The 21302-nt window shown below is 42.8% G+C and overlaps 1 protein-coding gene across 3 annotated transcripts in view; it reads left to right on the top strand.

The window, feature by feature from the left end:
• Positions 1 to 21302, top strand: part of LOC126250043 (uncharacterized) — a 140058-nt gene that overhangs the window by 67524 nt on the left and 51232 nt on the right. For all 3 annotated transcript variants that reach the window (XM_049951525.1, XM_049951526.1, XM_049951527.1), the window contains one exon: positions 14384 to 14587. In XM_049951525.1, the coding sequence (XP_049807482.1) occupies positions 14392 to 14587 (196 nt within the window). In that variant the 5' untranslated portion in view covers positions 14384 to 14391. The remainder of the gene's footprint in view (positions 1 to 14383; positions 14588 to 21302) is intronic.

Consider the following 21302-nt stretch of genomic DNA (forward strand, 5'->3'; position numbering starts at 1 on the left):
CTGGAACCGCGCGCGACCGCTACGGTCGCAGATTGGAATCCTGCCTCGGGCATGGATGTATGTGATGTCGTTAGGTTAGTTAGGTGTAAGTAGTTCTAAGTTCTAGGGGACTGATGACCTCAGAAGTTAAGTCCCATAGTGCTCAGAGCCATTTGAACCATTTTGTCGGAATATCGATGGTGTCGACGACCTTCTGAATGGCTGTTTTCAGCTCAGCAATGGTTTTGTGGTTATTGCTTCACATTTGGCCTTAATACAACCCCACATAGAAATGAGTCGGAGAATATGGCGGCCAATTGAGGCCAATGTCAGAGGCCATTGGGTACCCCAGAACCAGAATGTGGTCCCCAAAGTGCTCCTCAAGGACATCAAACACTCCCCTGCTTCCATGGGGTCGAGATCAGTCTTGCATGAACCACACCTTGTCGAAATCAGGGTCACATTGGATAACAGAGATGAAATCATCTTTCGAAACATTCACGTACTGTTCGGTAGTCACCAATTATTCCGTGACTGGACATTACACATCACACAGTCACTCGTTGAGGATGAAGAAACTTCTTGATCGCGAAATGTGGATTCTCAGCCCCTCAAATGCGCCAATTTTGTTTATTGACGATCCCATCCAAATTGCAGTGGGCTTCGTCACTAAACCAATTCCCATCATGCCCCGCGGCCAACCGTGCAGTTTGGACGTCGTAACGCAAACCGTTCAGAAGTTATGATGATTTTATTTCATATACTTCAAGAGTTCACCCTGTAAGAAGACTTTTCTCAAATGTAGTAACTGACAAACGAAAAATACTTCAGAATTAAAACCACGTAAAATCTAAGGCACCGAAACTGCTGTAGAAGTTGTTACCGTTCGACAGATGGAGCGACACTAGCCCTGCAAGTGGCGAGTAAGGTGAACGTCAGACGCGTCGTAAGAATAATGTTTGTTTTGCATCCATTTCCTACGTAATTTACGAAATATTTGAGTTATTTTCTTGCCTCCAAGGGTTTGTGCAGTATCAGAAGGCATATATGTTTCTAAAAATGATTCTAAAATAAGCGCAAGTATGGACAAAAACCATGAATCGAGTGGCAAGCTACAACACATTCGTGAAGAAACACTTGTGCAGTTTACTACGTTGATATTAAAAGAATATAAACATACAGATTCACACGTAAGAAGCACAGACCTGTATCTCTACATGCAAAAGCGATCGACAGCTCGTTTATCGTTCTATAGGCCTACTGTGTTTGTCATTGTCGCCTGTTGCCACAAGTAAGACCTCCATCTTTATATTATTCTAAGTGGTACAAGCAACTACCAAATAGTGGGAGAAATATGTTGAAAACATTATAATGAGCTGATTACATTACATCTCACGCAAAACCAAATATTTGAATAATTTTCAAACAATCTGTCAGTGAACAAGGTGCTAACAAAATAATGTGACATCACTTGAAGGAAGGAAAATTGCCCAACAACAGAAGTGAATGAAATACATACCAAACATTACGCTTTTGTAAGACACGAATAACTGCACTTAATCTAACCACTTCAACGTCGAAGCAGGTATGTGTTGGCGATTCACACGAATCTGGCACTGCTACACGGAGAGTTTGTAACACTACGCTACTGCGTACGATACTTATTAAAGCCTGTACTATGGTAAGTTGACGGGCTTCACCTTATAAGAAAAGATTTTGGGGTAGATATCGACCGCGTGTACCCAAATGGAGGCAAAATCAGACTTTCACCCACTCAGTAACAACAGTGATGCGTCAAGCAAGTCTGAAGTGCAACTACACGTTAGGACGGACAAGAAACGACACAGCAGATGCTACCAAATTGTTAATAATACGGTCGCCAGCCTAATTAGGCATTAACTGAGTTTCTTCCCAGTACAAGTTGATGTATGTTCATACAAAACAACACGTAATAGCACTGCACAATGTGGTAAATTTTAGAACCAGAAAATCTACTGACCTAATGATTTCACTTTCTGTACTAATGTGAACAAGCCATAAATACACAACAATACACTATAATTTTTACTACAAACTTCGTACTGTCTATTGATCTGATTAAAATCGGGCATAGGTTACCCTAGAAATAGCACTTTCGAAACATACATACAACGTCAATTTTGAAAAAGGTAAAACACTAATAAATTTTGCTTTTATATTGACTTTAACTTTGCTAGTCAAATCAGTTCAGTACACTTCATAATTTAAATGAATAGAAAAGAAAAAGGGGGGGGGGTGGCTGAAACTGTTATGATCACTGTACTGAGATTTTATTTTATCGATATCGTTAAGCACTCGAGATTTCCAATACATGAGTTACTACTCTTTTTGTCTTATTTCTTGCTTATTTAACTATCATTATTTTTGTCTCAAATTAATTAAACTTCATTACTAAACCAATTTCAACATTATCTTCCAACTTTGCCAGACCTATATATTCATTAACAACAAAGTTCTTTAAGCATCATTCTAACATAGATAGGTCTGCAGGTAAGTATTATTAACATAAACTTTAAATCTTCATTTCGGGACACTCGGATTGCACAACATGTGGAAAGGACCCTGTCTAGGTTAGTGATGAGGATAATTAAATGATAGGACAGTTCTGGTAAAAGTTAAGTTGTTATTGAACAGTCAGGAACAAAAGTAACACTGGTCCACACGAATACAGTACTAAAAGTTTCAACCTGTTCGTGTCGATGCGGCGGTTGGCGGGCGGCGAGATGGCGAGGCGCAAAGCACACATACAATCACAGCTATGGCTCTTGATGTATCGGCACTTTGCTTCTTCTTAGCGTCGCAATACTTTTCCCTTTAGTGCCTACGGAATATAGCCATGCTGTATAGTCGTCGGAAACGGCACATCCGAGGCTCAATGAAATCACGTTTTCCAGGAGAGCCTCTTCGATCCAGAGCGTGTTTCTCAGACCGATGCCCAACTCCGACTACTACTGCTGAGCCCTTTATGCCGTGCCGCGCCCGTGTGCATTTTCCCGCGCTCGCCTGCCATCCACCTTTTACCGGTCCCCTACAGACAGGGTATTCACCAAAGGTTTTACATTCCACATATCCTAATACATTGCCTACGTATGGACCAGGCGCATAAATACAACTTTAACATCTTACAACAGTTTCAACATTCCTTACATTTCCATTTTGTTATAATATTGCTTGCAATTTGACATAAACATTAATATTCACATCGAAAATTGGTTACAGTTCCTTTAACATCATGGCATGAAAAGAAAAAGAAATGAAATCAGAACATCGATTACACTAATTTAACGAAAATCAGAAGAAAAAAATTATATGTACAGTTGTTGTTGTTACAAGTTGAACCGGCTGCTTCTGTGTCATAGGACTGTTTTACAGCTTTAAATGGATTGTCGAATGTTTGTAGCAGTTTCCGCTTGATCGTCAGTTGAGGTGGTTTGTTTGGGATGTCAAACAGCGTGGGTACTGCATTCCACACGGGTTTATTATTGTCTGCGTTCATGATCTGGTTTTGTTCGAAGTATAGCGAACGAAAACCTAATATTATTATGCAGGTAAACTGGGTCTTTTCCTAAGGTCTTCTCGTCTGCTATGAACTAGCCATTTTCTGCTTCTAAAACGAAACATTAATCATTAATACACATGTAGTTTGCAAGTGAAGCCTGACGATACAGTTTAGTAACATGATGGTATATACCCGTCAGGATACTTAGGAAACCTAAAAAAAGACAGCTGTGAGGCGCACATGCCGAAGTTGCCACTACATGGAAACGAAACAGATCGCACCATCCATTAACAATCGGTAGATAACAACTGCTTAATTTTTTTGAAAAAATATTTGAAATAGCATATGTGTTCATCTCAAATATCAGTAGCCAGTATAATGTAAATTGACAAATTATATAGGACAATGCAAGAGCAGATATTAGGTACAAAAAAATGGTTCAAATGGCTCTGAGCACTATGGGACTTAACATCTGTGGTCATCAGTCCCCTAGAACTTAGAACTACTTAAACCTAACTAACCTAAGGACATCACACACATCCATGCCCGAGTCAGGACCGTAGCAGTCGCGCGGTTCCGGACTGAGCGCCTAGAACCGCTAGACCACCGCGGCCGGCTATTAGGTACATTTTTACGCGAAATGATTACAGTCTAATAAATGAAAAGGAGAGAGAGAATGATATCTTGGAGTCTACTCCGACGAAAAAAAAAGGGAACTCAATTATAGGCATTTCAAAGTAACCGCTTTATACTATTAAAAATTTTTATTACGTAATTGCAGTTGTTCATTAAGAATGAAACCCTCATTAAGAGGAAGGTCTTTTAAGATTTGTAACTCTTCAAGAATGTTATCAAATAGTGCGAACAGTGCGTACTATGACCAGTGGTGGATGCATGTGGTTGGCGCCCCCCCCCCCCCCCTATCCCTCACCACCATGCGGGGCCGCCCGCATTGCCACCCACGCCGCCCCCGTTAGTCAGCCCGCACGCTATTCGTTCGTTTCTTTCAAGTCAGTCGACTCGACTGAATCGAGTTATCGAGTAATTGTACTTTCTTATGCAGCACGCGCGTCCACGTAATCGTATTTTATACGTTTCTGCCTGGCACATAGATAGCTAACACGTACCTACGAGGAAGGTACCGGCCATGCTCGATACGTTATTCTGTCTGGCATTTGTTCGAGAAAAGTCGCGAATATTCTACTTCAAATGGCTCTGAGCACTATGGGACTCAACTGCTGTGGTCATAAGTCCCCTAGAACTTAGAACTACTTAAACCTAACTAACCTAAGGACAGCACACAACACCCAGCCATCACGAGGCAGAGAAAATCCCTGACCCCGCCGGGAATCGAACCCGGGAACCCGGGCGTGGGAAGCGAGAACGCTACCGCACGACCACGAGATGCGGGCGAATATTCTACTGTTTTGTGATTAAAAAGAGACTAGTGGGAGAGATTCTTCAATACAAGCAAACGAGCATAAACGCCCTTAATGATCGTGATTCTGTTATGCAAGCGTTGTGCACACGCTATACAAAATATCTGCTTGGCCGGCCGAAGTGGCCGTGCGGTTCTGGGCGCTGCAGTCTGGAACCGCGAGACCGCTACGGTCGCAGGTTCGAATCCTGCCTCGGGCATGGATGTGTGTGATGTCCTTAGGTTAGTTAGGTTTAACTAGTTCTAAGTTATAGGGGACTAATGACCTCAGAAGTTTAGTTCCATAGTGCTCAGAGCCATTTGAACCATATCTGCTTGTCTACCTGCATCTATTGCTACAGTAGAAATAAGTTTTTCAACATTGCGGCGTACAAAGACATGGCTGAGGTCGACAATGAAGGAGGATCGACTTAATGCGTTTAGCCGGCCGAAGTGGCCGTGCGGTTAAAGGCGCTGCAGTCTGGAACCGCAAGACCGCTACGGTCGCAGGTTCGAATCCTGCCTCGGGCATGGATGTTTGTGATGTCCTTAGGTTAGTTAGGTTTAACTAGTTCTAAGTTCTAGGGGACTAATGACCTCAGCAGTTGAGTCCCATAGTGCTCAGAGCCATTTGAACCATTTTGAACTTAATGCGTTAGCTCTGTTGAACACTCATCCTGACATTGATTGTCTTATTGACAACGTAATTAACCAATTTGCCAGGAAGAAATGGCGCATAGAATTCAACATTTTAGAGAGAGAACCACAATTGTAACTTTTTTATATTATAAGATGGCATTTTCTTGTATACATGTATAATAATCAAAATATGGTTCAAATGGCTCTGAGCATTATGGGACTTAACATCTGAGGTCATCAGTCCCCTATAACTTAGAACTACTTGAACCTAACGAACCTAAGGACATCACACACATCCATGCCCGAGGCAGGATTCGAACCTGCGACCGGAGCGGTCGCGCGGTTCCAGACTGAAGCGCCTAGAACCACTCGCCCACAACGGCCGGCGTATAATAATCACTTACAATAAAACTTTCTTAAACTTTGATTGTGACTTGATTATTTTTTATTACGGTTAAAGAAAAGGTAGCTGAAGATTAGCGCCCCCTCATTGAGATTTTTCTGTATCCGCCACTATGATCCAAAGTTTCTTCACGATAAGTTAAAAAAATCATGCATTTCAAAATAGTTATTCAATTTCTAACAGTCAGAATCTTGTAAGTAAAATAAAATACTTATATTGAGCTCAAAATGCAGTCATTTTCGTTTGATATTAAAATTCTTTATACGAACTTTCCTGTCCAAACAACTTTGGATATTGTGGAAAAAAATTACGACTTTTCAAAAAAGAGGTTTGTGATGAGCAGATTACTGATCTCGAAGAGTTAGCAATAATCGTGTATTTTTTGTTGAACACACCCATTGTCGGTGTCGAAACCTCGTAAAAGCAAAATTTTGTTGCAGCCGGTTAGCTTTTTTATGCCTTCATGTGTGTAAATATTTTAATATCTTTACCTGAACAACAGCAACACTGCTCCCGCTGTGCGTCTTTGTGGGGAGGAGGGGGGAGGGGAGGGGTCGGTGGGAATGATTGATATCGAGAGTTGCATTAGTACTATGCACTCACAAAATTCTCCTGAAGATGATTGCCTGATTGCTTGCCATCCAAAAACATCGAGGCAAGGAGTCAACACCATCCAGCTACAATACCCATAGAGTAAATATCTCTGGAGTGAGCATTGCGTTCTGCGCATGTTGTCAACATTAAACCAGGATTGTCACGTGTTTTCGGGACTTCGCTGTGCGTGTGTGCTTTCTGCAGCGTTTGAAGTTTATAATATCAAGAGTTTTTGTTGTGTTTCACCGTTTGTTGATAGTGTAATAGCGAGGGTGAATTACTGTTGTTGCTACGGATGCAAAGAAAAATATGTGAAAGGAGGGATAGTAACTTTTCATGGGTACATACCATGTTGCTCTAATTATAGTTACCATATTAGTAAGAGACACTGTATATGTTTAAAAATTTCGAGACGCCGTAAATTAAGGCTTGATTCTGTAGACCTATTTTTCTACGATTTTATGGCTTTATAACAGATATTACGGCTCGTTCAAAAGCTTAAAAACAATCGCTTCCTCTCGTAAATTTGATAGTGGAACAGGAAAGGGAATGGTTAGTTGTTTCAGTAAATACTATCCTCCATGCATTTATCAGTGACTTGTCGATTATGTATATAGATTACTCAGTCTACTATTTATTTAATAACCTGGGAGCAAGTACTTAAAATGCGTTAAATAAATGCCTCAAAGTGCCACCAGTAAGAAAAATTGTGCTTTAGGTCGCAAAAACGAGAAAATAAATACGCAGAAATACAAGAAAAAAGGACGAATTAGCAGGGATAGGTAAGATCTCTAATGTGTGGCAAATTCAGTGTTTTTCGGACACTTGCAAAAGTACTAGCGTACTGTCAAGTCGTTTTGCAAGACCCTCACTGCAAAAATGTACGTCAGCCTCTGTAATACTATAAAGTGCCGTATCATACCGAAAACTACCAAAAATCGAGTGCATCTGAACTGTGACACCTACCGCAAAGAAGCTGAATGTAATATCACTTGCCCTTAAAAGTTACGTAGCTGGTTTATTCCCGGTATCAAATGGATACTGTTAAAATGTCTGCGCAACATATATAAATAATCCACGACACGTACGAAAAGAATCCGTCTGTAAAGAGATGTAGTGACATTCTAAATATATAGGGCGCTATACGGACAAACACACGACGTCCCGAGATCACGTGACCAGGCCGGCAATGTATGTTGACAAAACAAAGTATGTTCTGCGCATGTGAATGCTCACTCCAGAGGTATTTACTCTATGACAATACCGACAGTTTATGGAATACTAATTACGTTGGAAAAATTTCAAGGTATGCTTGGCTTATGTCTTTGTGATTAGGGAGTAACACCGTAAACTCCTGCGCGAAACCAGGATCGTGAAATTCCTTGTTACCGCTTAGAGTGAGGCTCATCACGCCTTCTGACATGTCCCTCACTGGAGTCTATTGAGCCCTTCTTTATTCCACTGCGATAAACCCACTGCAAATCATGCTGTTGTTATTAGAATCATTTCAACGTCATCGGTTCTTCTTACTCGATAAGGACCACAAGCTAAGTCATAAGCTAAAAAGTGCGTCGGATGAGTGTTTTGAAAGTACTAGCCTAAATAGATACACTATGCAGACTCGTATTCCTACCGATTACGGTACTCAGGTGTTTTCTTTTCTTCATTTTTATATTGTTTTATGTGGCCCATCCAAGACATTTCATCGACACGACTCTGTTCTGCCTTTTTTTTTTTTGTCTGACAAAGTTCGCTGTGCTGGATTTACTGCTTCCGAGGCTCATACACTAAAACAACCAAGCGAGATGAGACACTGGGCTTTCTTTCGGAAAGACCAATATAATTTATTAATTTATATATCAACTTTCCGTATCGATTTTTCATTCCTTACTCAGTGAGCACAGTACGGGATGTTGGAGTATGCTGATTTGTTTGTGAACTAGCATTGAGATGAGGGGTTCAAAATTGGAAAATATGTACCGGAAGGAGTCTCCACATTCGGATTTGTCTTACAAAGAAAAAGTCCAGAAACCATTGGTTATAGGTTGGGTTTTTATCTAATTTTTGTTTTATTGCTCTTAAAATACTGCTGCTGTCTTTCATAAATAATAAGTTTTAACTTACGTTTGCCTATTCAATAAATTACTTTTTCTGAAGTAGGCCTATAGTCACACCAGCTGAAAACTGCTCTTGTTGTAGCATAGAAAAGGAGACTGTGCTTCTCCTTAAAAAAAATCTGACATAACAGTGAGGAATCCGCTGCCTCAATTCTCGTGTCGCCTTCCTCACCAAAAACATTGGCATGTGAACATATATGCGCTTTTTTAACACAAAGCATTTTAAATCCTTTACCCAGTCTCTCTGTGTAGAGAAGCCTTCATCCTCAGCGTCTCCCTCTCACTGCAAACATAATACACTACTGGCCATTAAAATTGCTACACCACGAAGATGACGCGCTACAAACGCGAAATTTAACCGACAGGAAGAAGATGCTGTGATATGCAAATGATTAGCTTTTCAGAGCATTCACACAAGGTTGCCGCCGGTGGCGACGCCTACAACGTGCTCATGAGCAAAGTTTCCAACCGATTTCTCATACACAAACAGCAGTTGACCGGCGTTGCCTGGAGAAACGTTGTTGTGATGCCTCGTGTAAGGAGGAGAAATGCGTACCATCACGTTTCCGACTTTGATAAAGGTCGGATTGTAGCCTACCGCGATTTCGGTTTATCGTATCGCGACATTGCTGCTCGCGTTAGTCGAGATCCAATGACTGTTAGCAGAATATGGAATCGGTGGGTTCAGGAGGGTAATACGGAACGCCGTGCAGGATCCCAACGGCCTCTTATCACTAGCAGTCGACATGACAAGCATCTTGTCCGCATGGCTGTAACGGATCGGGCAGCCACGTCTCGATCCCTGAGTCAACAGATGGGAAAGTTTGCAAGACAACAGCGATCTGCACGAACAGTTCGACGATGTTTGCAGCATCATGGACTATCAGCTCGGAGACCATGGCTGCGGTTACCCTTAACGCTGCATCACAGACAGGAGCGCCTGCGATGGTGTACTCAACGACGAACCTGGGTGCACGAATGGCAAAACGTCATTTTTTTCGGATGAATCTATGTTCTGTTTACAGTATCATGATGGTCGCATCCGCGTTTGGCGACATCGCGGTGAACGCACATTGGAAGCGTCTATTCGTCATTGCCATACTGGCGTATCACCCGGCGTGGTGGTATGGGGTGCCATTGGTTACACGTCTCGGTCACCTCTTGTTCGCATTGACGGCACTTTGAATAGTGGACGTTACATTTCAGATTTGTTACGACCCGTGACTCTACCCTTCAAAAATGGTTCAAATGGCTCTGAGCACTATGGGACTCAACTTCTGAGGTCATTAGTCCCCTAGAACTTAGAACTAGTTAAACCTAACTAACCTAAGGACATCACACACATCCATGCCCAGGGCAGGATTCGAACCTGCGACCGTAGCGGCCTCGCGGTTCCAGACTGCAGCGCCTAGAACCGCACGGCCACTTCGGCCAGCTGCTCTACCCTTCATTCGATCCCTGTGAAACCATACATTTCAGCAGGATATTGCACGACCGCATGTTGCAGGTCCTGTACGGGCCTTTCTGGATACAGAAAATGTTCGACTGCTGCCCTGGCCAGCACATTCTCCAGATCTCGCACCAATTGAAAACGTCTGGTCAATGGTGGACGAGCAACTGGCTCGTCACAATACGCCAGTCACTACTCTTGATGAACTGTGGTATTGTGTTGAAGCTGCATGGGCAGCTGTACGGCATCCAAGCTCTATTTGACTCAATTCCCAGGCGTATCAAGGCCGTTATTACGGCCAGAGGTGGTTGTTCTAGGTACTGATTTCTCAGGATCTATGAACCCAAATTGCGTGAATATCACATGTCAGTTCTAGTATAATATATTTGTCCAATGAATACCCGTTTATCAACTGCATTTCTTCTTGGTGTAGCAATTTTAATGGCCAGTAGTGTATTTTGCTGGCTTTCTCTTCATCCACCAATGCCTCCTCTCCACACATGTCCTTAGGAATGGATTGTCCGGATTTTTGACCACTACAAGGGGCAATTTTAGTGCGTGGTTGAAGGGGATGGGGGAAAGTGGTCAATTTTTTTCTTGTTAACGTCGTGTGGCTGGGTGGGTCAAGCAGACGCTTGTGTCTGTATATGTGTGGATGGATATGTGTGTGTGTGCGAGTGTATACCTGTCCTTTTTTCCCCCTAAGGTAAGTCTTTCCGCTCCCGGGATTGGAATGACTCCTTACCCTCTCCCTTAAAACCCACATCCTTTCGTCTTTCCCTCTCCTTCCCTCTTTCCTGATGAGGCAACAGTTTGTTGCAAAAGCTTGAATTTTGTGTGTGTGTTTGTGTTTGTTTGTGTGTCTATCGACCTGCCAGCGCTTTCGTTCGGTAAGGCACATCATCTTTGTTTTTAGATATATTTTTCCCACGTGGAATGTTTCCCTCTATTATAAATATTGATATCAGTAATTTGAACCCAACAATTACGTTTGTTATTGTCACTGTTGCATTTCGAAATCTTTTCTGTCGTCTTATTTTCTCTTTCTGTTTTTGCCAGTAGTTTCACTTTGTATTCACCTTCTCCTTTTTACCGTAATCTGCTATACAATTTTATCCCGCCTATATATACTCAATAATACGTAACCCACTTCCAAACCATAACCAAAAAAAAATTTTTTTAGCGCTTTCAACACTACCGCCGCTATAAAATCCACCATTTCTAGTTCACAAACAGTTCCTTTCACCTTTTAAACAACCATTTCGGCAAGTTCTAATAACTTTCGCTTTATTTCCATTTCCGTTTTTCCCACATCACTGATAATTTTTATCCGCTTCCCACAGGTTTTAACGTCATTATTTCTTCGTCAGACAATTGTTAGCCTCATTTTCATAATCTGCCACCACAAAACCACTCCTTTTAATACACTCCTGGAAATTGAAATAAGAACACCGTGAATTCATTGTCCCAGGAAGGGGAAACTTCATTGACACATTCCTGGGGTCAGATACATCACATGACCACACTGACAGAACCACAGGCACATAGACACAGGCAACAGAGCATGCACAATGTCGGCACTAGTACAGTGTATATCCACCTTTCGCAGCAATGCAGGCTGCTATTCTCCCATGGAGACGATCGTAGAGATGCTGGATGATAACTTTCGCTTTATTTCCATTTCCGTTTTTCCCACATCACTGATAATTTTTATCCGCTTCCCACAGGTTTTAACGTCATTATTTCTTCGTCAGACAATTGTTAGCCTCATTTTCATAATCTGCCACCACAAAACCACTCCTTTTAATACACTCCTGGAAATTGAAATAAGAACACCGTGAATTCATTGTCCCAGGAAGGGGAAACTTCATTGACACATTCCTGGGGTCAGATACATCACATGACCACACTGACAGAACCACAGGCACATAGACACAGGCAACAGAGCATGCACAATGTCGGCACTAGTACAGTGTATATCCACCTTTCGCAGCAATGCAGGCTGCTATTCTCCCATGGAGACGATCGTAGAGATGCTGGATGTAGTCCTGTGGAACGGCTTGCCATGCCATTTCCACCTGGCGCCTCAGTTGGACCAGCGTTCGTGCTGGACGTGCAGACCGCGTGAGACGACGCTTCATCCAGTCCCAAACATGCTCAATGGGGGACAGATCCGGAGATCTTGCTGGCCAGGGTAGTTGACTTACACCTTCTAGAGCACGTTGGGTGGCACGGGATACATGCGGACGTGCATTGTCCTGTTGGAACAGCAAGTTCCCTTGCCGGTCTAGGAATGGTAGAACGATGGGTTCGATGACGGTTTGGATGTACCGTGCACTATTCAGTGTCCCCTCGACGATCACCAGTGGTGTACGGCCAGTGTAGGAGATCGCTCCCCACACCATGATGCCGGGTGTTGGCCCTGTGTGCCTCGGTCGTATGCAGTCCTGATTGTGGCGCTCACCTGCACGGCGCCAAACACGCATACGACCATCATTGGCACCAAGGCAGAAGCGACTCTCATCGCTGAAGACGACACGTCTCCATTCGTCCCTCCATTCACGCCTGTCGCGACACCACTGGAGGCGGGCTGCACGATGTTGGGGCGTGAGCGGAAGACGGCCTAACGGTGTGCGGGACCGTAGCCCAGCTTCATGGAGACGGTTGCGAATGGTCCTCGCCGATACCCCAGGAGCAACAGTGTCCCTAATTTGCTGGGAAGTGGCGGTGCGGTCCCCTACGGCACTGCGCAGGATCCTACGGTCTTGGCGTGCATCCGTGCGTCGCTGCGGTCCGGTCCCAGGTCGACGGGCACGTGCACCTTCCGCCGACCACTGGCGACAACATCGATGTACTGTGGAGACCTCACGCCCCACGTGTTGAGCAATTCGGCGGTACGTCCACCCGTCCTCCCGCATGCCCACTATACGCCCTCGCTCAAAGTCCGTCAACTGCACATACGGTTCACGTCCACGCTGTCGCGGCATGCTACCAGTGTTAAAGACTGCGATGGAGCTCCGTATGCCACGGCAAACTGGCTGACACTGACGGCGGCGGTGCACAAATGCTGCGCAGCTAGCGCCATTCGACGGCCAACACCGCGGTTCCTGGTGTGTCCGCTGTGCCGTGCGTGTGATCATTGCTTGTACAGCCCTCTCGCAGTGTCCGGAGCAAGTATGGTGGGTCTGACACACCGGTGTCAATGTGTTCTTTTTTCCATTTCCAGGAGTGTATATTACACGCAGTTTTTTCGAAATTTTCCCGAATTTCTCCGTCCTTTAACGTGTTTTGGCGGCAACACAACCACCTAACCTTTGTGCACATCGTTGTCTACCAACCCATTCCAACATAGCCCAGCTGTAACCAACACCTTCTCGCCTTTTTTCACACCAGATCTCCAGTTACTTTCCAGTCCACCTTTATCTCTCCCCATATATATATATATATATATATATATATATATATATATATATATATATATATATATATATCAGTTCATAACATCCAGTCTTACAAATTTACTCTCTCTGATGGACACACGTCCTCCGCCATCTCACTTCCCACATCCACCACCGCTGGCGACTCACCTCCAACTGTGCAATGCTACGCGCTGTTCACATCCAACTGCCCAACACTACAATGGCGAATATTCCAACAATGCCAACCAGCCACAGACTGCACACAGCCAGTGATTTTCATACAGAGCGCTAGGTGACGTTACCAACATGTGATACTGTTCTATTCCAGCAGATAAGCAGCTGATAATCCTTTTTAAGATATGTACTGAGAGGCCAAACTTACTACTCATCATTTTCTTCTAAATTCTTGTCCCAAAAGGCGTCGGAAGGCCCAGTGGTACCGACCGACCGCCTTGTCATTCTCATAACATATGCGTCACTGTATGCGGATATGGAGAGGCACGATGTCAGCACTCCGCTCTCCCAGCCGTTGTCAGTTTTCGTGACCGGAGCTGCTACTTCTCAATCAGGTAGCTTTTCTATTGGCCTCACAAGGCCTGAGTGCATCCCGCTTGCCAACAACGGTCAGCGGACCCAGACGGTCACCTGTCCAAGTACTACCCAAACCCAAAGCACTTAACATCAGTGATCTGACATGGAGTGGTGGTACCACTGCGGCAAGCCCCTTTGTCATTTTCTTCTGACATTACTTGAAATGTAAATTATGTTATGTTTGATCGCTGTTGTAATTTATTATGGAGCAGCTCATGGGGAAATTCGTGTTTCAGCAATCGACATGAGCAACCAGAAGAAGCAGAAGCTGCGGCTTGTGACTTACATGTGCCCCAGCCACCCGGTGGAAATGTACGAGCTGATCATGACGTACCTGGAGCGCTACACTGGGCTGGAAGCCACTCTCCAGTATGAGTCCAGGAGAGCTGGCCCCCTCCCGGGAAGGGTTGACCCCTTCACAGACGACACGGTAGACATAGGTAAGGAATAGCTCCACCGCAGCCATGACGTACAACTAAACTACTGGGGACTGTCACAGAAGAATGTACGAGGGTTGGAACTTAAATAGTGGCAAATATTTATTCACAACCGATCCAAAGAGTTATGTGTTTGCACCTGTTACTGTCCTTCAAAATAGTCACCAGCGTTGTGTAGAACTCGTTGCCAGCGATGTGGAAGGCGTAGTATACTGCTAGCAGAGCCTGTTCTGTGGATGGTGCGAATGGAGCGGTCTACTGCCTGTCGAATAGCTGGAACAGTTCTGAAGCGAATGCCACGAAGTGGTTCCTTCATCTTCGGAATCAAATCAAAGTCACGAGGACGTAAGTCTGGGGAGTATGGTGGATGGTACAGTACTTCCCAGTCCCATAGACCGAACAGAGCAGCCACAGCTTGTGCTGTATGCACCCGCACATTGTAATACTGTGCGTTTACGGTCTGCCGTGGAGGAACGTAATGCGTTAGGATAACACCATCACAGTCGTACACGAGAATCACCATAAAAAAGACCGCTCCATTCGCACCATCAACAGAACAGGATCTGCTGACGGTATACTACGCTTTCCACATTGCTGGCAACGGATTCGACATAACTCTGGTGACTACACTGAAGGACAGTAACAGTTGCAAACATGTAACTCTTCTGTATCGCTTGTGAATAAATAGTTGCCACCATTTAAGTTCCAACCCCTGTATTTAGTGTGTGCACGTATTGCTCTCGGATTGTACGCCAGAAGTCAGCAAGCTACCTTACAGTGTGTGGCGGAAGATACTTCAGGTACCACAACATCCCATCCCCACCCCTTCCCTGCCAACAACCCACCGCCCTCCACCATTCCCTGTTCCATTCGCGAATAGTGCTTGGGGGGAATGGAATGGTTGTCGGTAAACCACCTTATTAGATTTAACTTCTCCAATTTTCTCATTGCGGTCATTTTGCGAGACTTGGGTAGGGAGGAAGTAATGTCTGTAGCAATAATATGTACTTTTCAACACAGAATGAAAAAAATTAATAGAACTAGTTGGTAAGTGAGTATGAAAAATCAATTATAAGGAGACTAAAGTAACATAAATTCAACATTTTTAAAAGATAGTTATAGAAATTAATAATTAAGTCATAGAAGACAAAGTTTTTGTATTTAGGGCTGTTGAAGACTACAAGTGTATTGACAAACAAAGAAGTGAAGAAAAGAATAAAAATTTATTGGGCTGCTTTTGTAAAACTAAAATAGACTTTGAACTTAGGTTTCCAATGTATCTTAAACTGAAAGTTTAACTGTTTTAAATTATGCCAGTGATACATTCCTTTTAAGACAAAAAAAATCAAAAAACTTACTGTTGCTCATCATGGAGAGACACTTACTGGGAATCATTAGGAGAGACAGAAAATAAACAAATGGATCAGGTACCAAATGGGAGGGAAGACATAATAACGATTTTAATGAAAAGGAAATAGAAGTGAGCAACACATGTAGCCAGATGAATACATGGTAGATGGACTGAGGAAGTTCTTTGTTAGGAATAGTGACAGACAGAGACGTCACAATGACTTAACTGAAGCTGGATGAATGACGTTAGAAAACATGAAGGATCAACATAGCTGAGGACTGTAATGCATGGAAAATTCAACAGGCATTTGCAACAGTGGATGACATGCATGGTGATGATAATGGTGAAGTGCAAAGATAAGTCAAAATATCTGTCCTCAGCAAATAGAGAATAACCATTGCAATATGGACATTACCTGTGACAACTAGTTGTATAGTTCTTTGCCTGGACACAGAAATATCTGTGATAACAATTTTTTTGTTTATGTTTCGGACAACGAAGTAAGTCAAGCATCAACTTGATCTGTGAAATAGTTTTGATTATGTAAGTTTTTAAAGCAGTCATATTACATGTGATTCATTCGTTGACAGTGGAAGAACTGACAAATTTGAAGTACGAGGGTGGTTTGAAAAGTTCTTGGAATCACCACGAGAGGTCAAGCGTTAGCGCAACGAGTTGTTCACGTGATATTCATTGTACTGTTGCCCATAAACACATGCTATGTCAGTGCTCTTGGAAGAGAGCTGTGACGGTGACAGAGTCATGTTGTTGTTGTGGTCTTCAGTCCTGAGACTGGTTTGATGCAGCTCTCCATGCTACTCTATCCTGTGAAAGCTTCTTCATCTCCCACTACCTGCTGCAACACACATCCTTCTGAATCTGCTTAGTGTATTCCTCTCTTGGTCTCCCTCTGCGATTTTTACCATCCACGCTACCCTCCAGTACTAAATTGGTGATCCCTTGACACCTCAGAACATGTCTTACCAACTGATCCCTCCTTCTAGTCAAGTTGTGCCACAAATTTCTCTTCTCCCCAATTCTACTCAATACCTCCTCATTAGTTATGTGATCTACCCATCTAACCTTCAGCTTTCTTCTGTAGCACTACATTTCGAAAGCTTCTATTTTCTTCATGTCCAAACTATTTATCGTCCATGTTTCACTTCCATACATGGCTACACTCCACACAAATACTTTCAGAAACGACTTCCTGACACTTAAGTCTATACTCGATGTTAACAAATTTCTCTTCTTCAGAAATGCTTTCCTTGCCATTGCCAGTCGACATTTTATATCCTCACTACTTTGGTCATCATCAGTTATTTTGCTCCGCAAATAGCAAAACTCATCTATTACTTTAAGTGTCTAATTTCCTAATCTAATCCCCTCAGCATTGCCCGACTTAATTCGACTACATTCCATTATCCTCATTTTGCTTTTGTTGATGTTCATCCTATATCCTCCTTTCAGGACACTGTCCATTCCATTCAGCTGCCCTTCCAAGTCCTTTGCTGTCTCTGACAGAATTACAATGTTATCGGTGAACCTCAAAGTTTTTATTTCTTCTCCATGGATTTTGATACCTACTCCGTATTTTTCTTTTGTTTCCTTTACTGCTTGCTCAATATACAGATTCAATAACATCAGAGATAGGCTACAACCCTCTCCCACTCCCTTGCCAACTAATGCTTCCCTTTCATGCCCCTCGACTCTTATAACTGCCATCTGGTTTCTGTACAAATTGTAAACATCCTTTGGTTCCCTGTATTTTAGTCCTGCCACCTTCAGAATTTGAAAGAGAGTATTCAACATTGTCAAAAGCTTTCTCTAAGTCTACAAATGATACAAACGTAGGTTTGCCTTTCCTTAATCTATCTTCTAAGATAAGTCATAGGGTCAGTGCTGCCTCATGTGTTCTAATATTTCTACAAAATCCAAATTGATCTTCCCTGTGGTTGGCTTCTACCAGTTTCTCCATTCGTCTGTAAAGAATTCGCGTTAGTACTTTGCAGCCGTGACTTATTAAACTGATAGGTCGGTAATTTTCAAATCTATCAACACCAGCTTTCTTTGGGACTGGAATTATTATATTCTTCTTGAAGTCTGAGGGTATTTCGCCTGTCTCATGCATCTTGCTCACCAGATGGTAGAGTTTTGTCAGGGCTGGATTTCCCAAGGCTGTCAGTAGTTCTAATGGAATGTTGTCTACTCTCAGGGCCTTGCATTGACTTAGGTCTTTCAGTGCTCTGTCAAACTCTTCACACAGTATCATATCTCCCATTTCATCTTCATCTACATTTCCATTTCCATAATATTGTCCTCAAGTACATCACCCTTGTATAGACCCTCTATATACTCCTTCCACCTTTCTGCTTTCCCTTCTTTGCTTAGAACTGGGTTTCCATCTGAGCTCTTGATATTCATACAAGTGGTTCTCTTTTCTCCAAAGGTCTCTTTAATTGTCCTGTAGGCAGTATCTATCTTACCCCTAGTGAGATAAGCCTCTACATCCTTACATTTATCCTCTAGCCATCCCTGCTTAGCCATTTTGCACTTCCTGTCGATCTCATTTTTGAAATGTTTGTATTCCTTTTTGCCTGCTTCATTTACTGCATTTTTATATTTTCTCCTTTCATCAATTAAATTCAATATTTCTTCTGTTACCTAAGGATTTCTACTAGCCCTCATCTTTTTACCTACTTGATCCTCTGCTCCCTTCACTATTTTATCCCTCAAAGCTACCCGTTTTTCTTCTTCTGTATTTCTTTCCCCCATTCCTGTCAATCGTTCACTTATGATCTCCCTGAAACACTCTACAACTTCTGGTTCTGTCAGTTTATCCAGGTCCCATCTCCTTAAATTCCCACCCTTTTGTAGGTTCTTCATTTATAACCTACAGTTCATAACCAATAGATGTCAGAGTCCACATCTGCCCATGAAAATGTCTTACAATTTAAAGCCTGGTTCCTAAATCTCTGTCTTACCATTATATAATCTATCTGAAACCTTCTAGTATCTCCATCTTTCATGATTCTTGAACCAAGTGTTAGCTACGAGGTGTGGCTAGAAAAAAAACCGGACTAGTACTGGTGAAACAATAAAAGGAATGCAATAAGGCCGAAAATCGCGTGGCCTGTCACGTGACTCTCGCTCCGCCTACTGCTGGAGTTTCATCTGCCTCCTGCACTCAGTCTGCCCGTGGCGTCTGTTTTAGGTAGTTGACGTTTTGTCTGTGCGTCGGAAAATGTTGAGTGTACAGAAAGAACAGCGTGTTAACATCAAATTTTGTTTCAAACTAGGAAAATCTGCAAGTGAAACGTTTGTAATGTTACAACAAGTGTCCGGCGATGATTGTTTATCGCGAACACAAGTGTTTGAGTGGTTTAAACGATTTAAAGATGGCCGCGAAGACACCAGTGATGACACTCGCACTGGCAGACCATTGTCAGCAAAAACTGATGCAAACATTGAAAAAATCGGTAAACTTGTTCGACAAGATCGCCGTTTAACAATCAGAGCAGCGTCTGAGTTAACAGGAGTTGACAAGGAAAGTGTTAGGCAGATTCTTCATGAAAGTTTCAACATGAACAAAGTGTGTTCAAAAATGGTTCCAAAGTGTCTCACAATTGAACAGAAGGAACGCCGAAGAATGATTTGTTCTGACATCCTGGAAAACATTGAAAGTGATCCCACCTTCTTACAAAATGTTATTACTTGCGATGAATCGTGGTTTTTTTACTTACGATCCCGAAACTAAACACCAATCGATGCATTGGAAAACTCCTGGTTCTCCACGACAAAAAAAAGCACGAATGTAAAAATCGAAATTCAAGGCAACGATGATTGTTTTTTTTTTTTTTTTTTGACGTCAAAGGGATTTTGCACATTGATTGCGTACCAGAGGGACAAACAGTGAATCAGCATTACTACATTAGCGTCCTGGCTACCCTATGTGAGCGAGTACGGAGAAAACGGAACGATTTGTGGAGAAAAAAGTCATGGATCCTTCACCAAGACAATGCCCCAGCTCACAGTGCGTTGTCAGTGAAGACGTTTTTGGCAAAACACAACATTCCCATCTTAGATCATCCACCCTACTCACCTGATTTGGCCCCCTGTGACTTTTTTCTTTTCCCTAAAGTCAAGTCAGCTTTGAAAGGAACTAGATTTGAGACTGTTGAAGCAGTAAAAGAAAAAGCGACGGAAGTAATGTATGGACTTACCGAAAATGATCTGCAGCATTGCTATGAACAGTGGAAAATTCGTATGGGCGGTGTAGAGACCGAGGAGGAGAGTACATTGAAGGAGATAACATGAAATTGTAAATAATTGTAAAAAAATGTTTTTTCCAGCATCAGTCCGGTTTTTTTCTAGCCGCACCTCGTATGATTAAGTTATGCTCTGTGTAAAATTCTAGCAGTCGGCTTCATTTCTTACCCCCATTCCATATTGACCTACTATGTTTCCTTCTCTTCCTTTTCCTACTATCGAATTCCAGTCACCCATGACTATTAAATTTTCATCTTCCTTCTCTATCTGAATAATTTCTTTTATCTCATCATACATTTTATCAATCTCTTTGTCATCTGCAGAGCTAGTTGGCATATAAACCTGTACTACTGTGGTAGGCATGGGCTTCGTGTACATCTTGGCCACAATAATGCATTCACAATGCTGACTGTCATAGCTTACCCGCAATCCTATTTTTTTATTCATTATTAAACCTACTCCAGCATTACCCCTATTTGATTTTGTATTTAGAACCCCGTATTCAACTGACCAGAAGTCCTGTTCCTCCTGCCACTGAACTTCACCAATTCCCTCTATATCTAACTTTAACTGATCCATTTCCCTTTTTAAATTTACTAACCGATCTGCCCGATTAAGAGATCTGACATTCCACACTCTGATCCATAGAATGCCAGTTTTCTTTCTCCTGATAACAACATCGTTCTGAGTAGTCCCCTCCAGGAGATCTGAATGGGGGACTATTTTACCTCCAGAATATTTTACCCAAGAGAACGCCATCATCATTTAACCATACAGTAAAGCTGCATGCCCTCGGGCAAAATTACAGCTGTAGTTCCCCCTTGCTTTCAGCTGTTTCACAGTACCAGCACAGCAAGGCTGTTCTGGTTAGTGTTACAAGGCCAGATAAGTCAACTATCCAGACTGTTGCCCCTGCAACTACTGAAAAGGCTGCTGCCCCGCTTCAGGAACCACACGTTTGTCTGGCCTCTCAACAGATACCCCTCCGTTGTGATTGCACCTACGGTACGGCTATCTGTATCGCTGAGGCATGCAAGCCTCCCCACCAATAGCAAGGTCCATGGTTCATGGGGGGGTTTAGAGTCATATAATCAATAT

Source organism: Schistocerca nitens, chromosome 1 (assembly GCF_023898315.1).
Source record: "Schistocerca nitens isolate TAMUIC-IGC-003100 chromosome 1, iqSchNite1.1, whole genome shotgun sequence".
Lineage (NCBI taxonomy): Eukaryota > Metazoa > Arthropoda > Insecta > Orthoptera > Acrididae > Schistocerca > Schistocerca nitens.